Source organism: Lipotes vexillifer, unplaced genomic scaffold, assembly GCF_000442215.2.
Source record: "Lipotes vexillifer unplaced genomic scaffold, Lipotes_vexillifer_v1.1 scaffold439, whole genome shotgun sequence".
NCBI lineage: Eukaryota > Metazoa > Chordata > Mammalia > Artiodactyla > Lipotidae > Lipotes > Lipotes vexillifer.
Window position 1 is genome coordinate 2162022 of NW_006798732.1, and position 17416 is coordinate 2179437.

Genomic DNA, 17416 nt, shown 5'->3' on the forward strand with positions numbered 1-17416 from the left:
AGGGAAAGGCCCCAACAGGTAAGGGCCCGGGTACCGAAAAAAAAAAAAAAAAAAAAAAAAATCAAAAGAACTGGTAGGGCTTCCCTGATGGCGCAGTGGTTGAGAGTCTGCCTGCCAATGCAGGGGACGCGGGTTCATGCCCTAGTCCAGGAAGATCCCACATGCCGCGGAGCGGCTAGGCCCGTGAGCCATGGCCACTGAGCCGGCGCATCTGGGGCCTGTGCTCTCCAACGGGAGAGACCACAACAGTGAGAGGCCCAAATACCGCAAAAAAAAAAAAAAAGAACTGGTAATAATGTGTTGGAATTAACATACCAATTACTACACACAATTTTTTTTAAAGTTTATTTAGATAGTTTCCTGAAAATGTGAATAAACTGCTTGCTTCCTTCACAAACAGTAAAAAAGCAACTTCAATCCAACCTAAGAATTCTAGAATAGTAAATGCACATGAAAACAAACTCTGAGGTTTACTACCACTCACCCGTTTCTCACATGTACTAGATATGTAAAATGGCATGTAAGTTTAACAGTACTGAGCACCTACATTTATATGCCAGGCCCTGATACAAGTAAAATTAAAACACAGTCTCTGCCTTCTAGGAACTTAGAGTAGGCAAACCACATATGTGAACAATTACAATTCACTGGACAGGAACTGTAAGAGAAATAGGTTCAAGGAAGGCTTCATACAATAAAAGAACTGGGATCCTGAAGGATTAAGAGGTTTGCCAAGAAAAACAAGGTGGGGTAGGAGTAGTGAGAGGACAGTTTTGGCTGTGAAAAACACATACAAGGGGGACAAAAGTATCTGATGTTCTAGGACTGGGCAAGTAGTTTCTACGCGACTGTAGTAGAGAGAAAGGGGGGCGGGGGGGCGGCTGAGAAAAGTTTGGACTCTTGGACACGGTGACTTGGAAGATTTTCAATTCTTCAAATTTTCTAGCTATGGTGTTTTTGTTTGTTTGTTTGTTTTTGCGGTACGCGGGCCTCTCACTGTTGTGGCCTCTCCCGTTGCGGAGCACAGGCTCCGGACGCGCAGGCTCAGCGGCCATGGCTCACGGGCCTAGCTGCTCTGCGGCATGTGGGATCTTCCCGGACCGGGGCACGAACCCGTGTCCCCTGCATTGGCAGGCAGACTCTCAACCACTGCACCACCAGGGAAGCCTTCTAGCTATGTTCTGAGATGCCAACTTTCCAGCGTGAACATAACAGCAGTTTCTTTTCACCTCAGTGTCCCCTACGTATACCAGGCAGGAAGACAACCCAGGTAGGCATATGAGGAAGCAGGGAGGAAAACTCCCACACCTTCACAGTCATGTTGCTCATATGTAATGTGCTTAGATTTAGAGCCTCCACAAGGTCTAGGATTCCTCTTAAACACAGGAGGAAAGGAAAGGAAAAGGAATCAAGAATAACTGCCCAAGTATTAACCAAGACAGAGAATACTCAAATTAGGAATGTCACATGAAACATGCCTAATGAGCAAAAAGGTACGCAGACCTAGAAATCCAAGGAGAGGGTGCACAGCAAGGACAGACGACGCAGAAAACACGAACGTGTCAGTACAGATAAATGAGACTCAGAGCTCAGAAAGAGCTTGTAACAGCAGCATGGAAAGGAAAGACAGCATAATGAAAAATCAAAAAACTACCAATAAGGAAGGAGAAATCACTTCAAAGGACTCAAGTAAAAGAACGACTGGAAGGTTTTCAGTGGACTTGGCAACCAAGAGATTATTAGCAACTGCGAAAAGAGAAACCTCAATATTACAGAAAGAAGATGACATAACAGCAATGGGCTAAATTTAAGTTTTTTTTTTTTTGCGGTACGCGGGCCTCTCACTGCTGTGGCCTCCCCCGTTGCAGAGCACAGCCTCCGGACGCGCAGGCTCAGGGGCCATGGCTCACGGGCCCAGCCGCTCCGCGGCATGTGGGATCTTCCCGGACTGGGGCACGAACCCGCGTCCCCTGCATCGGAAGGCGGACTCTCGACCACTGCGCCACCAGGGAAGCCCTAAATTTAAATTTTAAAACACTAAAACTTCTTAGTTGCATTAGCCACATTTCAAGTATTCAATAGGCACACGTGGCTAGTGGCTACCATACTGGAGAGCTCACATACTGAACATTTTCAGCTACACAAACGTTCTTTTGGACAGTGGCTAACTAACGTAGACTCTCTTTCCCAAATATGAACGGACAACTTCAAACAGCAAACATATTAGGAAACCAGTAACATGGAAGAGATAAACCAAACCCAGACAGAAAACTTTCTGAGGACACATATTTGACATGGGAAAAACTAGAATATAAAATCTCAGGAGTATTTCTACTGAATCAGTCATCAAATTACAATAAGTTATTTAAAAATTAAATCATCCAAAATAAAACTTTCAACAGGTGGACAAAATGAACAGCTTTCACCACAATTCTGGCACCAGGAGAACCTGCCATGGGATTCTTCTCCCCAGAGTACAATGTACACTCATTCCAAAAGTGTCCACACACCTTTTTACTGAGCAAGAGATCAGAACAGAACCAAGATACATCGAACACAAACCTCAGAAGGAGAAGAGTCAGAAACGATTTTGTAAAGAGAGGGGGGGGCTTCCCTGGCGGCGCAGCGGTTGAGAGCCCGCCTGCCGATGCGGGGGTCGTGGGTTCGTGCCCCGGTCCGGGAGGATCCCACAAGCCGCGGAGCGGCTGGGCCCGTGAGCCGTGGCCGCTGAGCCTGCGCGTCCGGAGCCTGTGCTCCGCAACGGGAGAGGCCACGACAGTGAGAGGCCCGCGTACCGCAAAAAAAATAAATAAATAAATAAATAAATAAAAATAAAAAATAAGAAGTGAAATCAACTATCATATTGGGAAACTTTCTCACCGGTCAGAAAACAGATCAAGTAAACACTAAGACTAAAAGGACTTCTATTACACAGTAATGCACGGCAGAATTAAAGAACTTGATCTAAACAGTTCTTTGTATCGAAGAGAAAAATACATTATTTTCAAACACCTCAAAAATATCTGCTGTAATTAAAGTATTCTGAGATAACGAGAAAAAAAATCTTAATTCCAAAAGGCCAATAAAATTAGAATAACTAAAAGCCAAATAATTTTTAAAATACCAATTTACAACATTCATTTAAAAATTTGAAGGCACACTTCTAAATACTCCTGGACTTACCAAAAAAAAAAAGGAAAATCAAAACTGAAATCACCTTTAGGCCTGAATTAAAATGAAATCACTCTATAACTCTACATTAAAATCTATGTAATATGAACAAAGCAGCAAAGTTCAGAAAATTTACATGTCAATCCATTCTACATTATCAAAGTAGGAACCAGAAGTTTCTCTATTAGTGAAATTTTGATACGGTTCCCAAACAAGACTGTAAGAGCAATGAAGAGGTCACCCAATGCCAAATACATGTCCAAACCTATCTATCTAGACTTGACACCAGAAATCGGTTTTTCCCTCAAAATATGCATATCAACTGCAATCCTCTTTAAATTCTACTTCTACCATCCGAATCCAAACCCTCACCACCTCAAATGTACAGTACAACAAGCAGCACTAACAACACACGGCTTTATATAATCAAAGGCTGGCTAGCGCGCCCCGCATCAGCACACAAAAGGACAACCTGAGAGCCTAACTGTACAGCGTGCCCATGTGCAAGGACCCAAGGGGAAGTCCTGAATAGCACGTCATCCGCGGGGCTCATCACGACATGGTGCTGACAAAAGCCCGGCTCAGCAGCGAGCAGGAAGCCCGCCGGTACTCCTCCTCCCCTAACGAGACCTTACTTAGTGAATATGCGAAAATCAACAACACATACACTAAACAGTAATTCCCTACCTCTGCACCAAAAATAAGTTTGACATGTAAATACTAAAATAAGTGCTACATTTTAAAACCTGTTCTTCCCAAGAATCAAGAACACCCCTAAATTATGAGAGTCATCATCAGGGACTCACCCAACTCCTTGTCAAGGTAATAATAAATAAATCTAGCCCAAATCAAATTGACAAGGAAATCTGGAGGGCCCAAGCACCTTGGGTCTACTTTTGCAAAATAATCAACACTGAAATTTAAGTTACATTACAAAGGAACTACCATAATTACACAAAAATACAAAACTGAGGTTAGTCTACAGCTTTAGACAGTACAGCCTTGTGACTTAACCCTCAAGAATATTCTTTACAACTTAAATGTCCCATGATAAACGAGACTCATCTCTATGCATAGAGTATTAAATACGAATACTTTAAAACCCTGATAAGGAGCCAACAGGCAGCAGGAACACATCGTCACAGAAAAGGCTGTGGGACAGTAGACAACACCACTTCTAACAGCCTATCTTACTGTGTTCCAACTCCCATGTTTTCCCCAGGGCTTCAATGAATGTTTTCATAAACCACCAGCACATACTTTTATGAAGTTGGAAGAGTCTAGAAACTTATTCTTCACAAATGCATTATTAAATGCAGAAATATTTACCATGATCTTCTCATCTGAGCCAAAATATTCCAAAGTAACATCTTTTACTCGTATTGCTTTTTGGTTACCACAAAGGACTAGTTCTATGGGTACAGTACAGGTCAAAACCCTTCAGAAGATGTCAACATGATGCCATGCTCTTCAGGCGCACCATCATACAATTCAGAAGTAATCAAGAGATTAAACCAAAAGACTAGCACTATCTAAATACATCAAACACGCTCACCCTAAGTTTCCTTCAAAATGCAATTACAGCTGACCCTTGACCAACACAGGTTTGAAATGCACTGGTCCACTTACAGGCAGATTTCTTCCCCAATATACACATTTCACAGCACTACACGAGCTGAAGTTATTTGAATCTGAAGCACAGAATGGCGGGTAAGGAACCTCGACTGTAAAGTCATACATAGAACGGCTACAGGGAAGGGGGCTGGCTGGCACCCTAAGCCCACATTGTTTGACGGCCCGCTCTACTCCTCAGGGCCAACTGCAGGAAGACGGTCTGCTAGCACCTGAGGTCGGCCTGAGCACACCAACTCGGGTCAAGGCTCTGTGTTCCGGGGGAACAAAAACCAAATGAAGCTCAGCACCGGCTGTCTCAGGGAAGCCTGACTGCACGGGAATGGGGGTGTGTGTGCCAGAAACACTTGATCTAAGTAAGAGCGGCAGCTTCAGATACGACCCAAACATATCCTGCTGGCCTGGCCAGCTGCTAATACTGGTTAAAAAACTCCTCTACTTCCCGGCATTAATTCTACTCCGGAGCAACGGCCATTACATTAGATGCCACAGGATGCTAACTGAGGTATTTAATGAGTAACTGTATACAAATTATACTATTATCTGTGCATCAGAAAAGAAGACAGAGAACAAAGTTCTCTGAAACTCAAGAAAGCACACAGTATGATCTGGCAAACAACCACTCTGACTTCTAGACTCCTAACGAGAAAATTCACATTCCCTCATGTCCATCTCAGCGTTCCTCCTCTTGTGCGTACTCTCCCTAGGTCTACAGTCTGCACGTACCTAAATTAAACCAGTGTTTATTTAAAAACTCAGTTTTCTAGTCTCCCCTCCCCACCCGCCCCCCACTGCTCTGATTGATGATAATTCAGATGGAGTCAGGAACTTGTAGTTCTAAAAGCTTCCTAGGTGATTTGAATAGACAGCCAAATTTGGGGTAATTACCCTAAATGTGTTTTGGTTTACCCTTCCAACAATCCTAAATACCTCTCAACTGCAGAGCTCTGGATGAGCAGGTAACAAGCTAGCATGGCCCTGCAGCCCCTTCACGTAACTCTCACCGATCAGACCCCTCACCTGGCAAGTGAAATACCCAGGATGGTCCTTCCTAAGGAAGAAGAAAGAAAGAAGCGGCAGCTTGAGACTGGGGCTGCTGGTCTGACAGCAACTCCTCCTCAGTCACAGGAATAAGAACAAACATAATAATGTCACAGTCTGAGCACTTGGCTAGATGCTTCACAAGTGTTCCAAGGTTTGTCATTTTCATTCAACCCCACCGCCATCCTAGGGAGTGGACACAAAAACACAGAGCGAGTGACATGCCTGAAGTCACCCAGCTACATGTTACCAGCGACTGGACTAAAACACAATCTAACTGAAAGATGGCTCCACCCATTGGTTAAGGGTAAGAGAGAAGTATTCACATTCTCTGAGCACTAACTAAAGTATGCGTGGTCAGTCCTCTCAGACTGATACTGCCGACACCAAATGTCTACTGAATCCACTGTGAAAATATACTAAAGACGAGCCAAATAACCCCATAATATGAAACCATTTTTAATAAAAACTGCAAAGGCTATGTATAGGATGCTTCTCATATGTTATGGCACAAGAATGAGTCCTATGAAAACTACCGACAGGATCTGAGGCGATTTCATTTTCCCCCTTCTCTGCATTTTCTAGTTTTTCTATAATAAATTCATCCTAACAAAGAAAAATTGTAGTACAAGCAGCACTATACAGTTCAAGGGCCCATTAACTCCAACCCTGCCTGGCATAAAGATGCTGTTTCAGAAATCAAGCGCATAAAAAATTTCTTTAGAAAAATAGGAAAACGTGTTAAGCTAAATAGGTCAAAAGGGTGATCATATTCTCCAGAACTGTGCTGTCCAATTCAGTAGCCAATAACCACATGTGGCAAGTAGGCACAGGAAATGTGGCCAATCCCAACTGAAATATGCTATAAGCGTAAAATACCAGATTTCAAAGACTTTGCACAAAAAAAGGATTATAAAAAAAAAATCTTAATAGTTTTTAAAACATCCAGTGCATGCCGAAGTGAGAAAATTTTGGATACGCCAGGTTCTATAAAATATACTAAAGCTCACTCCTACTTCAACGGCGCCACTAGAAATCTCACCTTTGTGGCTCACTTTGCTTCTGCTGGGCAGTGCTGCTCTAAGACCCTGTCACTCACGTGCAGCCAACAACAAGGCAACATCTGGGATCTTGTTAAAAAGGCAGACCCTTGGGCCCTACCCCAGAACTGCTGAGCTAGAAAATGCATTTTAGCAAGATCCCCAGATGTCAAGCATACACACGCACGTCTGAGAAACACTATTCCAGAAAACCAGTTTCATTTCCCTTTCAATCCTGACAATCCCAATAGTCTTTCATCTACCCATTTACGAAAATCTGCCAAGGTGTTAGGCACTGTTCTAGGCAACGGGGATACAAGGGGATAAAGCCATCAACAAATTTACTCCCTGTTCTGGCGGAGTATATTCCAGAGGACAAGCAAAACTGTCAGTCCTGCTATAACACTTTTTTTTCGAAAAATGCAAATTTGTTTGAGCACTATTGATTTATCAGGAAACTACCTGAGCATGACACAGATTTCCCCACTTACCTACAAGCAATTTCACCTGGGAGAAACACAAGCTTGCACCCAGCTGAACCAAGCTACACGGGGATTCATGGCACAGAGACATATGCCTCTAATACCTGCCAGCTACCCTAGCTCAGCATCCGAGTTACGGGTCACATCCATCCACAGTCGGTGACAATTTTCAAAGGGTTATTTCAGATAACCCTCCTTCCATCACTTGACAGTAACTCACAAACTGCAGCCCTTCCACAAGCTACTAACTTCAGGTCTTCGTCAAGGTAAAATGCCGCATCTACTGCGTCGTTAGTGTACTCCTCGACTGTTTAACAAAGTTGTGCAAGATCTTCGCAAGGCCCCCCCTCTTCCTAACATGCTGCCGACAGTGTCCTTCGAGTCCTGTGCCCCACCCACGCCCCCCCATAAACCCTGGGGTGCACTGTGCATGGCACAGTAACTTCCAGGAACACGTGCTGTAACACAATGACAAGAAGGCAGTAACATCAGGTTACCTAAGTACAAAGAAGGAACAAAGCAGTGGGAAGGACAGGCAATGATAGGACGGCTGTCTGAGTGACTGCAACGGCAGGTAAGGCCTCTGGGAGAGGGTGGCACTTCGGCGGACACCCTACTGGAGAGAGGGCACCAGGCGGACATGCAGAAAGATAAATATCCCAGAAACGAGGCGCATAACGTGCAGAACTCTTGAGACAAGAACAAACCTGCTGCAGGGCCAGTGCGGACAGAGCAGCACCAACAAGGGGAAGAGGCCACAGAAGTACCCAGACAGCAGGTTACACAGGGGTCACTACAGGCCTCGGTAAGTAACACAGTCAAGGGAGGGTCTCGAGCATGACAGCGATGTAAGCTGTCATTTTAACTGGACTACTCTGGCTACGTGCTGTGGGAAGCATAAAAGATGTGGGACACCATTCAAGAGGCTACTGCAGAGTCCAGGCAGGAAGAGGAAGGAACAACAGTTTTACTTTAAGTACAGACGGTCCCAGACTTACCACGGTTCGACTTGGGATTTGTTGACCTTACAATGATGTGGAAGCCAACAGGCAGGCAGTGGGAACCATACCTGTAATTTTGAATTCTGCTCTTCTCGCAGGCGAGCGATATGCGGTAGGATATGCCCTCAGGATCACAGCTCCCAGTCAGCCACGTGACCAGAAGGCGAACCACCCCTACACTTACAGCCATTCTGCTTTTCACGCTCAGTACAGCAGTCAGTAAGTTACACGCGACGTTCAACACTTTACTGTAAAGCAGACTTTGTGTTAGATGATTTTACCCAAAATGATTTTGCTCATGTAAGTGTTCTGAGCACATTTAAGGTAGGTTAAATGTATTAAATGTATTTCCAACTTACGATATTTTCAACTTTTGATGGGTTTATCGAGAAGTAACCCCACTGTAAGTCCAGGAAGATCTGTACTAAGTGGTTACAGCTGGAGTACATCTTTAAGGTAGAGATGAGGTTTTTTTTTTTTTTTTTTTGCCATATGTGGGCCTCTCACTGTCGTAGCCTTTCCCGTTGCCGGACGCGCAAGCTCAGCGGCCATGGCTCACGGGCCCAGCCGCTCCGCAGCATGTGGGATCCTCCCGGACCGGGGCACGAACCCGTATCCCCTGCATCGGCAGGCGGACTCTCAACCACTGCGCCACCAGGGAGGCCCGAGATGAGGTTTTATGTGTAGCAAAAAGACTTGCTTTCTACTTTCAACAATAGTAGGCTAAATAATTAGATTATATGTTCATCAGTAAAACAGGAATAATCCTGATCAGCCTAATTCAAAGGGTTATGGGATCAGGTGAAAAACCATGCAAAAGGGCTTTTGAGATTATGAAGCATCATATAAATCATAAAAAGGAGAGTCTTCATAGGATATATTTTCAAGCCCTAAATAACTGGTTTTGAAATGACTGACGAACAGTATCTCCAGTTCTTAGCACAGGGTCGCAGAAGCAGAGTCCAGGTACAGATGTGGTCCCAGGTACAGAATCTCTACCAAGATACCCCAGCTCATTGCTAGCTCCACTCTTATCAACAAAATGGTTCCCTACATAAATCAAAACCATTCTGCACAACAGAATAAGACAAACAGAACCTCAACAGGAAGACAACCTAGAATATATAAATTTTCTGTGAATTATGGACCAGAAATCCTAAGTATGTTACACCAAGAACTTTAAATACATCTTGCACAACTAAAACAGTTCAACTGAGACTGCCTTAAAAGATCAAAGTAAACCATTCCAAAATATTTTTGATTGTGAAATTGAAATCCATTATATCATAAATACATAATAACCAACTTTTTAAGAATAACAAATAGGTTAAAATGTGATGACTACAAGACAAATGACATGGTATGTGTTCAAACACACGCACAAATGTTTAGAGCATGTATTTCCTAAAATTAAGGAATACTGAAGAGCTGAAGTATTAAAACTTTTATCCACCAACCTTACTCTGTTCCTCTTGAAATGGAATACCTATTTCCTATGGAAACCCAATGCAAACCTATCTGCCTAGTTTATTACCTTACTATATATACACTGGACCAATAAAAATAGGTAATACTATTTTCACTAGACAGAAAAACACTTAATTCAAGTATCAGTAAATTTTAGATTCTGTATGAAATTTCCAAGTTGCTTTGAAAACAAGCCTCTGTATACAAGGGCTTAACTTGAGAAAAATGGCTTCTTCCTAGTAAAATTGGCAAGCTTTCCCATTAAAACTTATTTTAAAAAGCACACTAACATGATCATCTGGTCTAGAACTACACACACACACACACACACACACACACACACACACACACACACACACACACACACACCACACACACACACACACACACCCTCTACTATAATTCGTTAAGATGTATCCAGAGCATTAAGATACAAGTCATCTTTATGCTAATTTGTAATATAGTAAACACCCACCAAATAAAGTTCAAATATGCCTGAATGGTTCATCTCCAACAGTGTACACAGTTACCAGAGTAGAGAGGACTAATTTCTAGACTAATCTGTCACTATGGGTTCCTTTCATAAAAGTAAATCTTCCCTCATCTATAAACTGTAATACAGGGATACTATCTGTACTATCTACCTTCCAAGGTCAATGAGGATCAAATGAGACCGTTCATTTTTATAGTACTTTCTAACATTACAAATGCACAGCATATTTCGTTTTATTCCAAATGTAAAGTTATATGAATAACCGTAAGACCATACTGTGCAACTATCAGTCTATTATTTAATATGAAAATACTAAAACATTACTAAATCATACTTTAAAAACTGTAAAAACACCAATTATCCCCAAATACTCCCTACTGAACAATTCCTTCAAATGCTACAGTAACTGTCATTTGACAACTGTATTAAATACATTTCCAAATTTCTCCAGATATAGCTAAATGACAAAAGAAAGCTTTCATTATGCAGCTAAAAACTTTAAAATCTTTAGAGATGTAACCACTAAGGGCAATTTTTCCTTTGTACTCAAAGGTATATGAATGCTAACTAAAAAGCTATGCAAAATCACTGTTAAGTCCCACAAATCAGGGAGCCGATAAAGAATATTTTTCAATTAACCAATTGAGCTATCTCCCCCCAAAAGATGTTTCTAACAAGTATGTTTCTGACAGTTAATTCTTAGAGGGATGATGAGAAAAATGGGACAACCCCCAAGAGGCTGAAGTTTTGTGGAACAGCTTTACAGAATCCTTGTAAAGACATCCTTCGTTCCTAAACTCATTTGTACTATCAACATTCTTACAGTTACTTGGTAAAATTATCCTCAGGACTAGTTTCGTTAAAGAAAAACATACTTTTGGCTGCCGGGAGGGTGGGAGGGAGGAAGACAAAGAGGGAAGAGATATGGGAACATATGTATATGTATAACTGACTCACTTTGTTATAAAGCAGAAACTAACACACCATTGTAAAGCAATTATACCCCAATAAAGATGTTAAAAAGAAAAAAAAAGAAAAACATACTTTAACGAAATGGAAAGAGTTTTAAAATTCCACAGAAGTACAAGTCCAACCAGTATTGTACTGTCATACTTCTGAAGTGGGGGGATGTAACCTGCACCTTTAAAAACACGTCTAAGCTATAAAAACAAATCCAGTGTACCTTAAGATTCTTGTTTTTGGTTATTTTTAAACAAAAGATATTTTGCAGATAGATCAGGGAATATATAAAAATAACTTATTCCACCAAGTTAAACAACCTTCTAGGTAAGTTGTAATGTCACATAATTTCCCTTAATTACGACAGATAATCTACATTCCCTTTCATAAATCCTACGGGATAAAAACCTCCAATTATTTTAACTGCACATACAAAGCTGGAATAAATCCTTTTTAGCTTCAGATTTCTGAGAGTGACGATCCTCCTCAATCCCTGCTTTCTGACTTATGATATACCTTAAAGTCATTTTATATATTACTCTGAATTGGCACTTTTCAAGGAAATCCAAGGTGCCATGGAAGAAATCTAGTGAATTACTGAAAAAAAATATGCTGTGATGTGGACAGATGCCAGTAAAGCCCCATTTGGGGGGGGGGGGAGGGTACACACATCCTTAAATTAGGTACTTATTAAAATTATTAGATTTTTTTAAATCCTAAAATAAATATCAATTTGAAATTAGTTCAATAAATATAGTAACCTGTTCTTACATTAAGTTGTTACTTACAAACGCTGAGTGTACAGATAATCCAACTCACTTGCATTTCACTTTGGATAATGGTTTTGACTGTTACGTGGACATTTATTTTTTAAAAAATACATATATATATACATATATATATATATGTATGTATGGTTTTTTTTTGTTTTTTTTTTTTTGCGGTATGCAGGCCTCTCACTGTTGTGGCCCCCGTTGCGGAGCACAGGCTCTGGACGCACAGGCTCAGTGGCCATGGCTCACGGGCCTAGCCGCTCAGCGGCATGTGGGATATTCCCGGACGGGGGCACGAACCCGTGTCCCCTGCATCGGCAGGTGGACTCTCAACCACTGCGCCACCAGGGAAGCCCTGAATTCATATTTATTTAAAGATAAAAATCTCAGGGAATAAAAACGCCTGTAATAAAATTACATATTCCCTTTAAAATCTGTTTCAAACTCTCAGTAGCAAGGAAAAAAAAAAAAACCTGGAGTCAAAGTATAATGACTAAATATATCAGTATTAACTGAGGGAAGAATCACCACTTCACATCTTTAAAACACAGAATTAACATCAAAGATGCACTCTGAGCTCAAGAATGTAGATTTGATTTTATGGTATTCATTATTATTCCTACATAGTGTAAAGTAATATGGTAGCCAGGTATATGAGAGATGATACAGTCAGGAATGAAATTAGTATTAGTTAAAAGACTCCAGAGAAAGAAAAGCAAACAGCTAAAAAAGCAAATCAGAAAGTGGGGTTTTAACTGAGCAAGTGACTAGATCAGAAAAATAAGTTTCTTTACAAATAGAGCTAAAGAACCATCAGCAAGCAGATGCAAATAAAAAGGAAACTAAAAGCAAACAAGAAATATCTGGACTACATATAGGAAGGAAAACTAAAATCAAAATGAAGAAAGAAAAAGTACAGAAAAAGCAAGCAGCTAGACCACCACCACCAGCTCTCCAGAGTCAGCACCTTTAAGAATAGCTTCAAGGCCAGGATCACATCTTAGAATTACTTCCAGGAATACCACACAACTGCTGACACATAGCAGATGCCCAATGTTTGCTGAATGAATGAGCAACAAAATGTTCTTGGGATTATTTCACCTGTAAAAGAATTTACCAGGCATGGTTCACTGTAAGTGTATGAAAGCATTTACAGAAGTTTCCTAGAGTACAACTTAAAACGACCTCCTTCCTGGATGTGGGGATACATGATAGATTAACCAGATCAGAATCACTAAAAGTGAGCCTGGGATACTTATCCACAAGGAGATGAGGTGCCACATCCTATTTAGTCACAGTCACCAAAATTTTAAAGATAAAGCAAAATACAGTGCAAACAGTACTGCCTTCTAAGAGCTAACATTTGAAATGAAATCCACTACAGAAAAGTGGTTGGTAATTGGTTGGTAATAGAATTATCTTCACTACACATACACTATGAAAATTTACCCACAAAATTAAAAACATTAATAGTTTAAGTAATTCTGTCCAAGAACTTGTAACGCTAAATAACCAAACCCATCTGCTATTACTTACAAACAAATATATAGATTATCTGTGTAAGTAGCACAAAACTATACTCTATTTAATGGAGAACTATATTCCCCTCCCATTCAATAACCATCCAAATATTCCATCTCAATGTAATCTTCTGATCATTATTAATTTCCTCAACCCAGTAATTATATACAGAGGAGAACGATGTTTCTCAATATCTCATCATACTGAGTATAGCTGACTTCTACCCTAGGAGGCAAGAAAGAGAACCAGAAGATGCAGGATTTTTTTTTTTTTTGAAGTAAAAGCAAAATATTGAGAAGCTAGTTGAAAATCAGACAGAAAGCCATGTGAGATTACTGAGTTTCCTTAGAAGTTTATAAAGGCACAATCAACAGGGTATATTTATTTCGAACACATTATCTTTTAAGCAATTTAAGATCTTATAGCAAGGAAAAATAGAGATTAATTGCCTCAGCGAAATTGGTTTATCCCTCAATGCATCCTTTAGACATGAAATCTGATTATTTTGGTAAATTTTGGCCACATTAAGTCTGAAAACAGTTAAGAGTTTAACTTTTTTTCTCGGCCTTCCACCTACCACAAAGAACTTGAGGCAAAGGAACAGCTGAAGTTACCCTTACACCACTGAGGCTAACTTTTAACAACGTGAATATGTGAAAAAATATACAAGTTACATTAATAAGATCCTAGGGAACAGGAAAAATCTCATTTAAATGTTCACAGCAAAAACTTAAGAAAAATTTTCTGAATCACAAATGATTTTTTTAACCTGTGAACTGTATCAAAATACCTACTAAATTTTTAAATTTGCACTTCACCATTAGGAGACACAGCTGAACTCCTTAAAAAAAAAAAAAAAAAAAAAAAATTCATGCAGAAACAAGGATCTCAAAATAAACCAAGCCAAATAAACTGAAATCTTTACTTGAAGAGGTGAAAGTTCCTTTCTTGGAAAAACGTCCTGCATTTCCCTCACCATTAATAAAGTACTGGTAGGCTACATTCATAAATGCATGCTCTATCAGCTACTGGAGTCCAGTTTTGGATCCTCAGGTCAGCATCTGTTATCTCTACATCACTTGTTTGGGAATCACATAAATAAAAATAAAATATTCTGATGACATAACCATACAGTAACGTCTGCAAGCTGGAAACATGACTGACACCTTTTGTTTTATACAGAATTATCATGAAAAACCAACATGTGGAAGTTTCAACCAAAAAGCTACTCACCACCATCCCTCTCTCTAACTCTGTGAATATGCACATTTTTGGCCTTACTGTGACCTGTGCTGTCACTATATTTGTTTTCAGGACTATCAGATCTCCGCAACATTTTATTTGGTGGTGAAGGATCTGCGGCGTCTCGCATTTTTTCATGTCTGTGATCACCGCTACTGGGGTGACTCTTCGATGAATACTTAAGTGCCTGTAAAACATCACCCCCCCAAAAAATAAGAGAATTAAAACATTGAACTCAACTTTCTGGGTTAGTTCTACCATAAAACTTGGCATATTAACTTCATTCAGTTTTATGAATTTGTATCAAGAAAATTAAAATTTCCTTTTCAAGTCTGTCTTTAAGTTATTCAGTCAAGACCTAAATGACTAAGAGTTACTGTAAGGCTCCTCATACAAATCAAAATACCACGTTCAAAAAAAAAAGATCCACTCCACTAATTATCTTATAAATACAAGAAATCAGACACTTTGGTAAATTAACTCCTCAATAAATTTTCCTGGGAATTACAAAGTTTAATCTAAAGGAGAGTACTACCGTCATCCCGTTTTTGCTCTGCAACTGCTACGCTAGACACAAAATATAAGCAAGCATGCACAGGTTTCTGCAACCCAACAAAACAAAAGCGTCACTTTCTCCAATGCTTGGATTCACCCATGTAAAGCATTTGAGACCTGACTTCACTGCGCTTGCAGGTGCGGGAAATAATTTTAAGAGGCAGAAAGAAACGCTGGCTGATATCTGACCTATCACGGCGGAACTTAATGTAACTCCCTCGCAATAACGTATCTGAGACAACCACGACATGGCAGTCTTTCAAAGCGCATCATCAATTATGCTTTGGAGGGGCCGGCTCAACTGGGTTTGACCTCTGACTTATGCAAACTAATGAACACTGTTTTTGCACATCAGGGGGCCTAGGGTTTTTAACTTGGGCTTTTAACAAATCATGCTGGCCAGTAACACTACCGTCAGCTTAGAAACCTGCTCTCCTACCCGGTAAGGGATCAGACGCAGAAAGTATTTCCTTCTAGTGTCATCTGAGCGCTGCCAACCATGTCTGAGACCCGCCCCACCGCCGGAACCAGGGGCCACTTCTACCAGGACTTTTTTTTTTTTTTTTTTTTTTTTTTGCAGTACGCGGGCCTCTCACTGTTGTGGCCTCTCCCGCTGCGGAGCACAGGCTCCGCCCCAGCACCCAAAGACCTCAACTCCGGCAGGAACAAAAGCGCCATCTTCCACTAGCAATGCAGTTAGCCGCCCCGAAAACAAACTGCGAAGGGAGAGCGCTCCACCGCGCGCCCAGAAGTCGCAAACCCGTCGGCAGCCTCGCCCCAGCCTCGCGTCTACTCTGGACACCTTTCCGGCAACTTCTCGTCGCCCCGCTACAAAGGAGCGTGGCTCCAAAGGCCCCCGCGCCTCGCCCCACCGAGTCCCTCCCGCCCAGAGGCCCGAGTCCGGCCCCGCCCGGCCGAGAAGGGCTCCGCTCGCCACGCGGAGCTGCGCTTCCTCCAGTCACCTGTCAAGATGAGCGCCCACACCTCGCCGGCGAGCGCCGCGGGGACCGAGCGCAGGCTGCGGGCGCCGCGGAGCCGTGGCCCCGAAGGGCCTGCAGCGGCTCGCGAAGCCTGCGCTCGAGTAGCGGCTCCTCCCTCCCTGCCGGCCCCACCGCCCCGCCGGCCCCGCCGGCCCCTCCGGCCCGCGCCTTGCCCGCAGGTACCTGGTAAGGCTGCGCGTCCCCCCGCCGGTCGTGACAGCTGGAAAACAGGAAGAGAGGCGGCCTGAGGCCGGGGGCCCCGGCGCCCCCCCAGCGGAGCCCCCGGAGCCCGCCCGCGCGCACACGCACACTCGCGCCCGCCGCCCGCCCGCCCGCGCGGCCGCTCCCCCTCCCGGCTGCTCCGGATCAGGGTTAACAACAAAAATGGCGGCGCGGCCGGCCCAGATAAGGAGCAGCCGCCCCCCCGCCGCCCGCCCCGCTGCCCCGAAACGAAAAGACGATTTACCCATCACTGAGTCTCTGCTGTTTCCTCGCATACATTACCATCAATGCCCGGCCTGTGAGCGTGTGTCGGGGACGGGGAGCGGCCGCGGACCGGGCGGCGGGCGGACATTTCTATTTGTTTCTTCCTGTGCTCTAAGTATCTTAACTTTTCTTGTCTTTGATTCACATAGGCACATTTCTCAGCCCAGTAAACTAATTTTCAGGATATCTATCCTTACCAATATGGTGACAACAAAGTCAAAGACATTCCAGGCATTCTTCCAGAAGAGGAAAAAGCTGGATAGCCACATAAGAAGGATCTCCAAGATGAAAACAAGCAAGATGAACCAAGCTGCCTCCCCGTCACTGGCGCCGGCGCTCCCGGGCCATCCCCTCCGTCCGCACCACGCTCACACTCAGCTCGGCTCGGCTCGGCTCAGGCCGGGCAGCGGCGAACCGGGGGAGGGGGCACCAAGATGCGTCCGGCTCGGCCCTGCGCGCAGCGACTGCCTCCTCCGCCTTCGCCTCCTCCCGCTCCGCCGCCGCTACCCCTCCTCCCCCCGCCGCCGCCGCCGCCGCCGCCGCCGCCGCCGCCGCCGCCGCCGCCGCCGGGT

The 17416-nt window shown here is 43.0% G+C and overlaps 1 protein-coding gene across 2 annotated transcripts in view; it reads right to left on the reverse strand.

The window, feature by feature from the left end:
* WAC (WW domain containing adaptor with coiled-coil) overlaps nt 1–16925 on the reverse strand; it is an 82561-nt gene extending 65636 nt beyond the window's left edge. The window contains exons 1-3 of one of the 2 annotated variants that reach the window (XM_007470908.1): nt 16825–16925; nt 16542–16578; nt 14815–15010 (exon numbers count right to left, since the gene is read on the reverse strand). In XM_007470908.1, the coding sequence (XP_007470970.1) occupies nt 14815–15010; nt 16542–16578; nt 16825–16865 (274 nt within the window). In that variant the 5' untranslated portion in view covers nt 16866–16925. The remainder of the gene's footprint in view (nt 1–14814; nt 15011–16541; nt 16579–16824) is intronic. The other variant, XM_007470909.1, reaches the window with a different exon arrangement.
* Between the last annotated feature and the right edge of the window lie 491 nt (nt 16926–17416).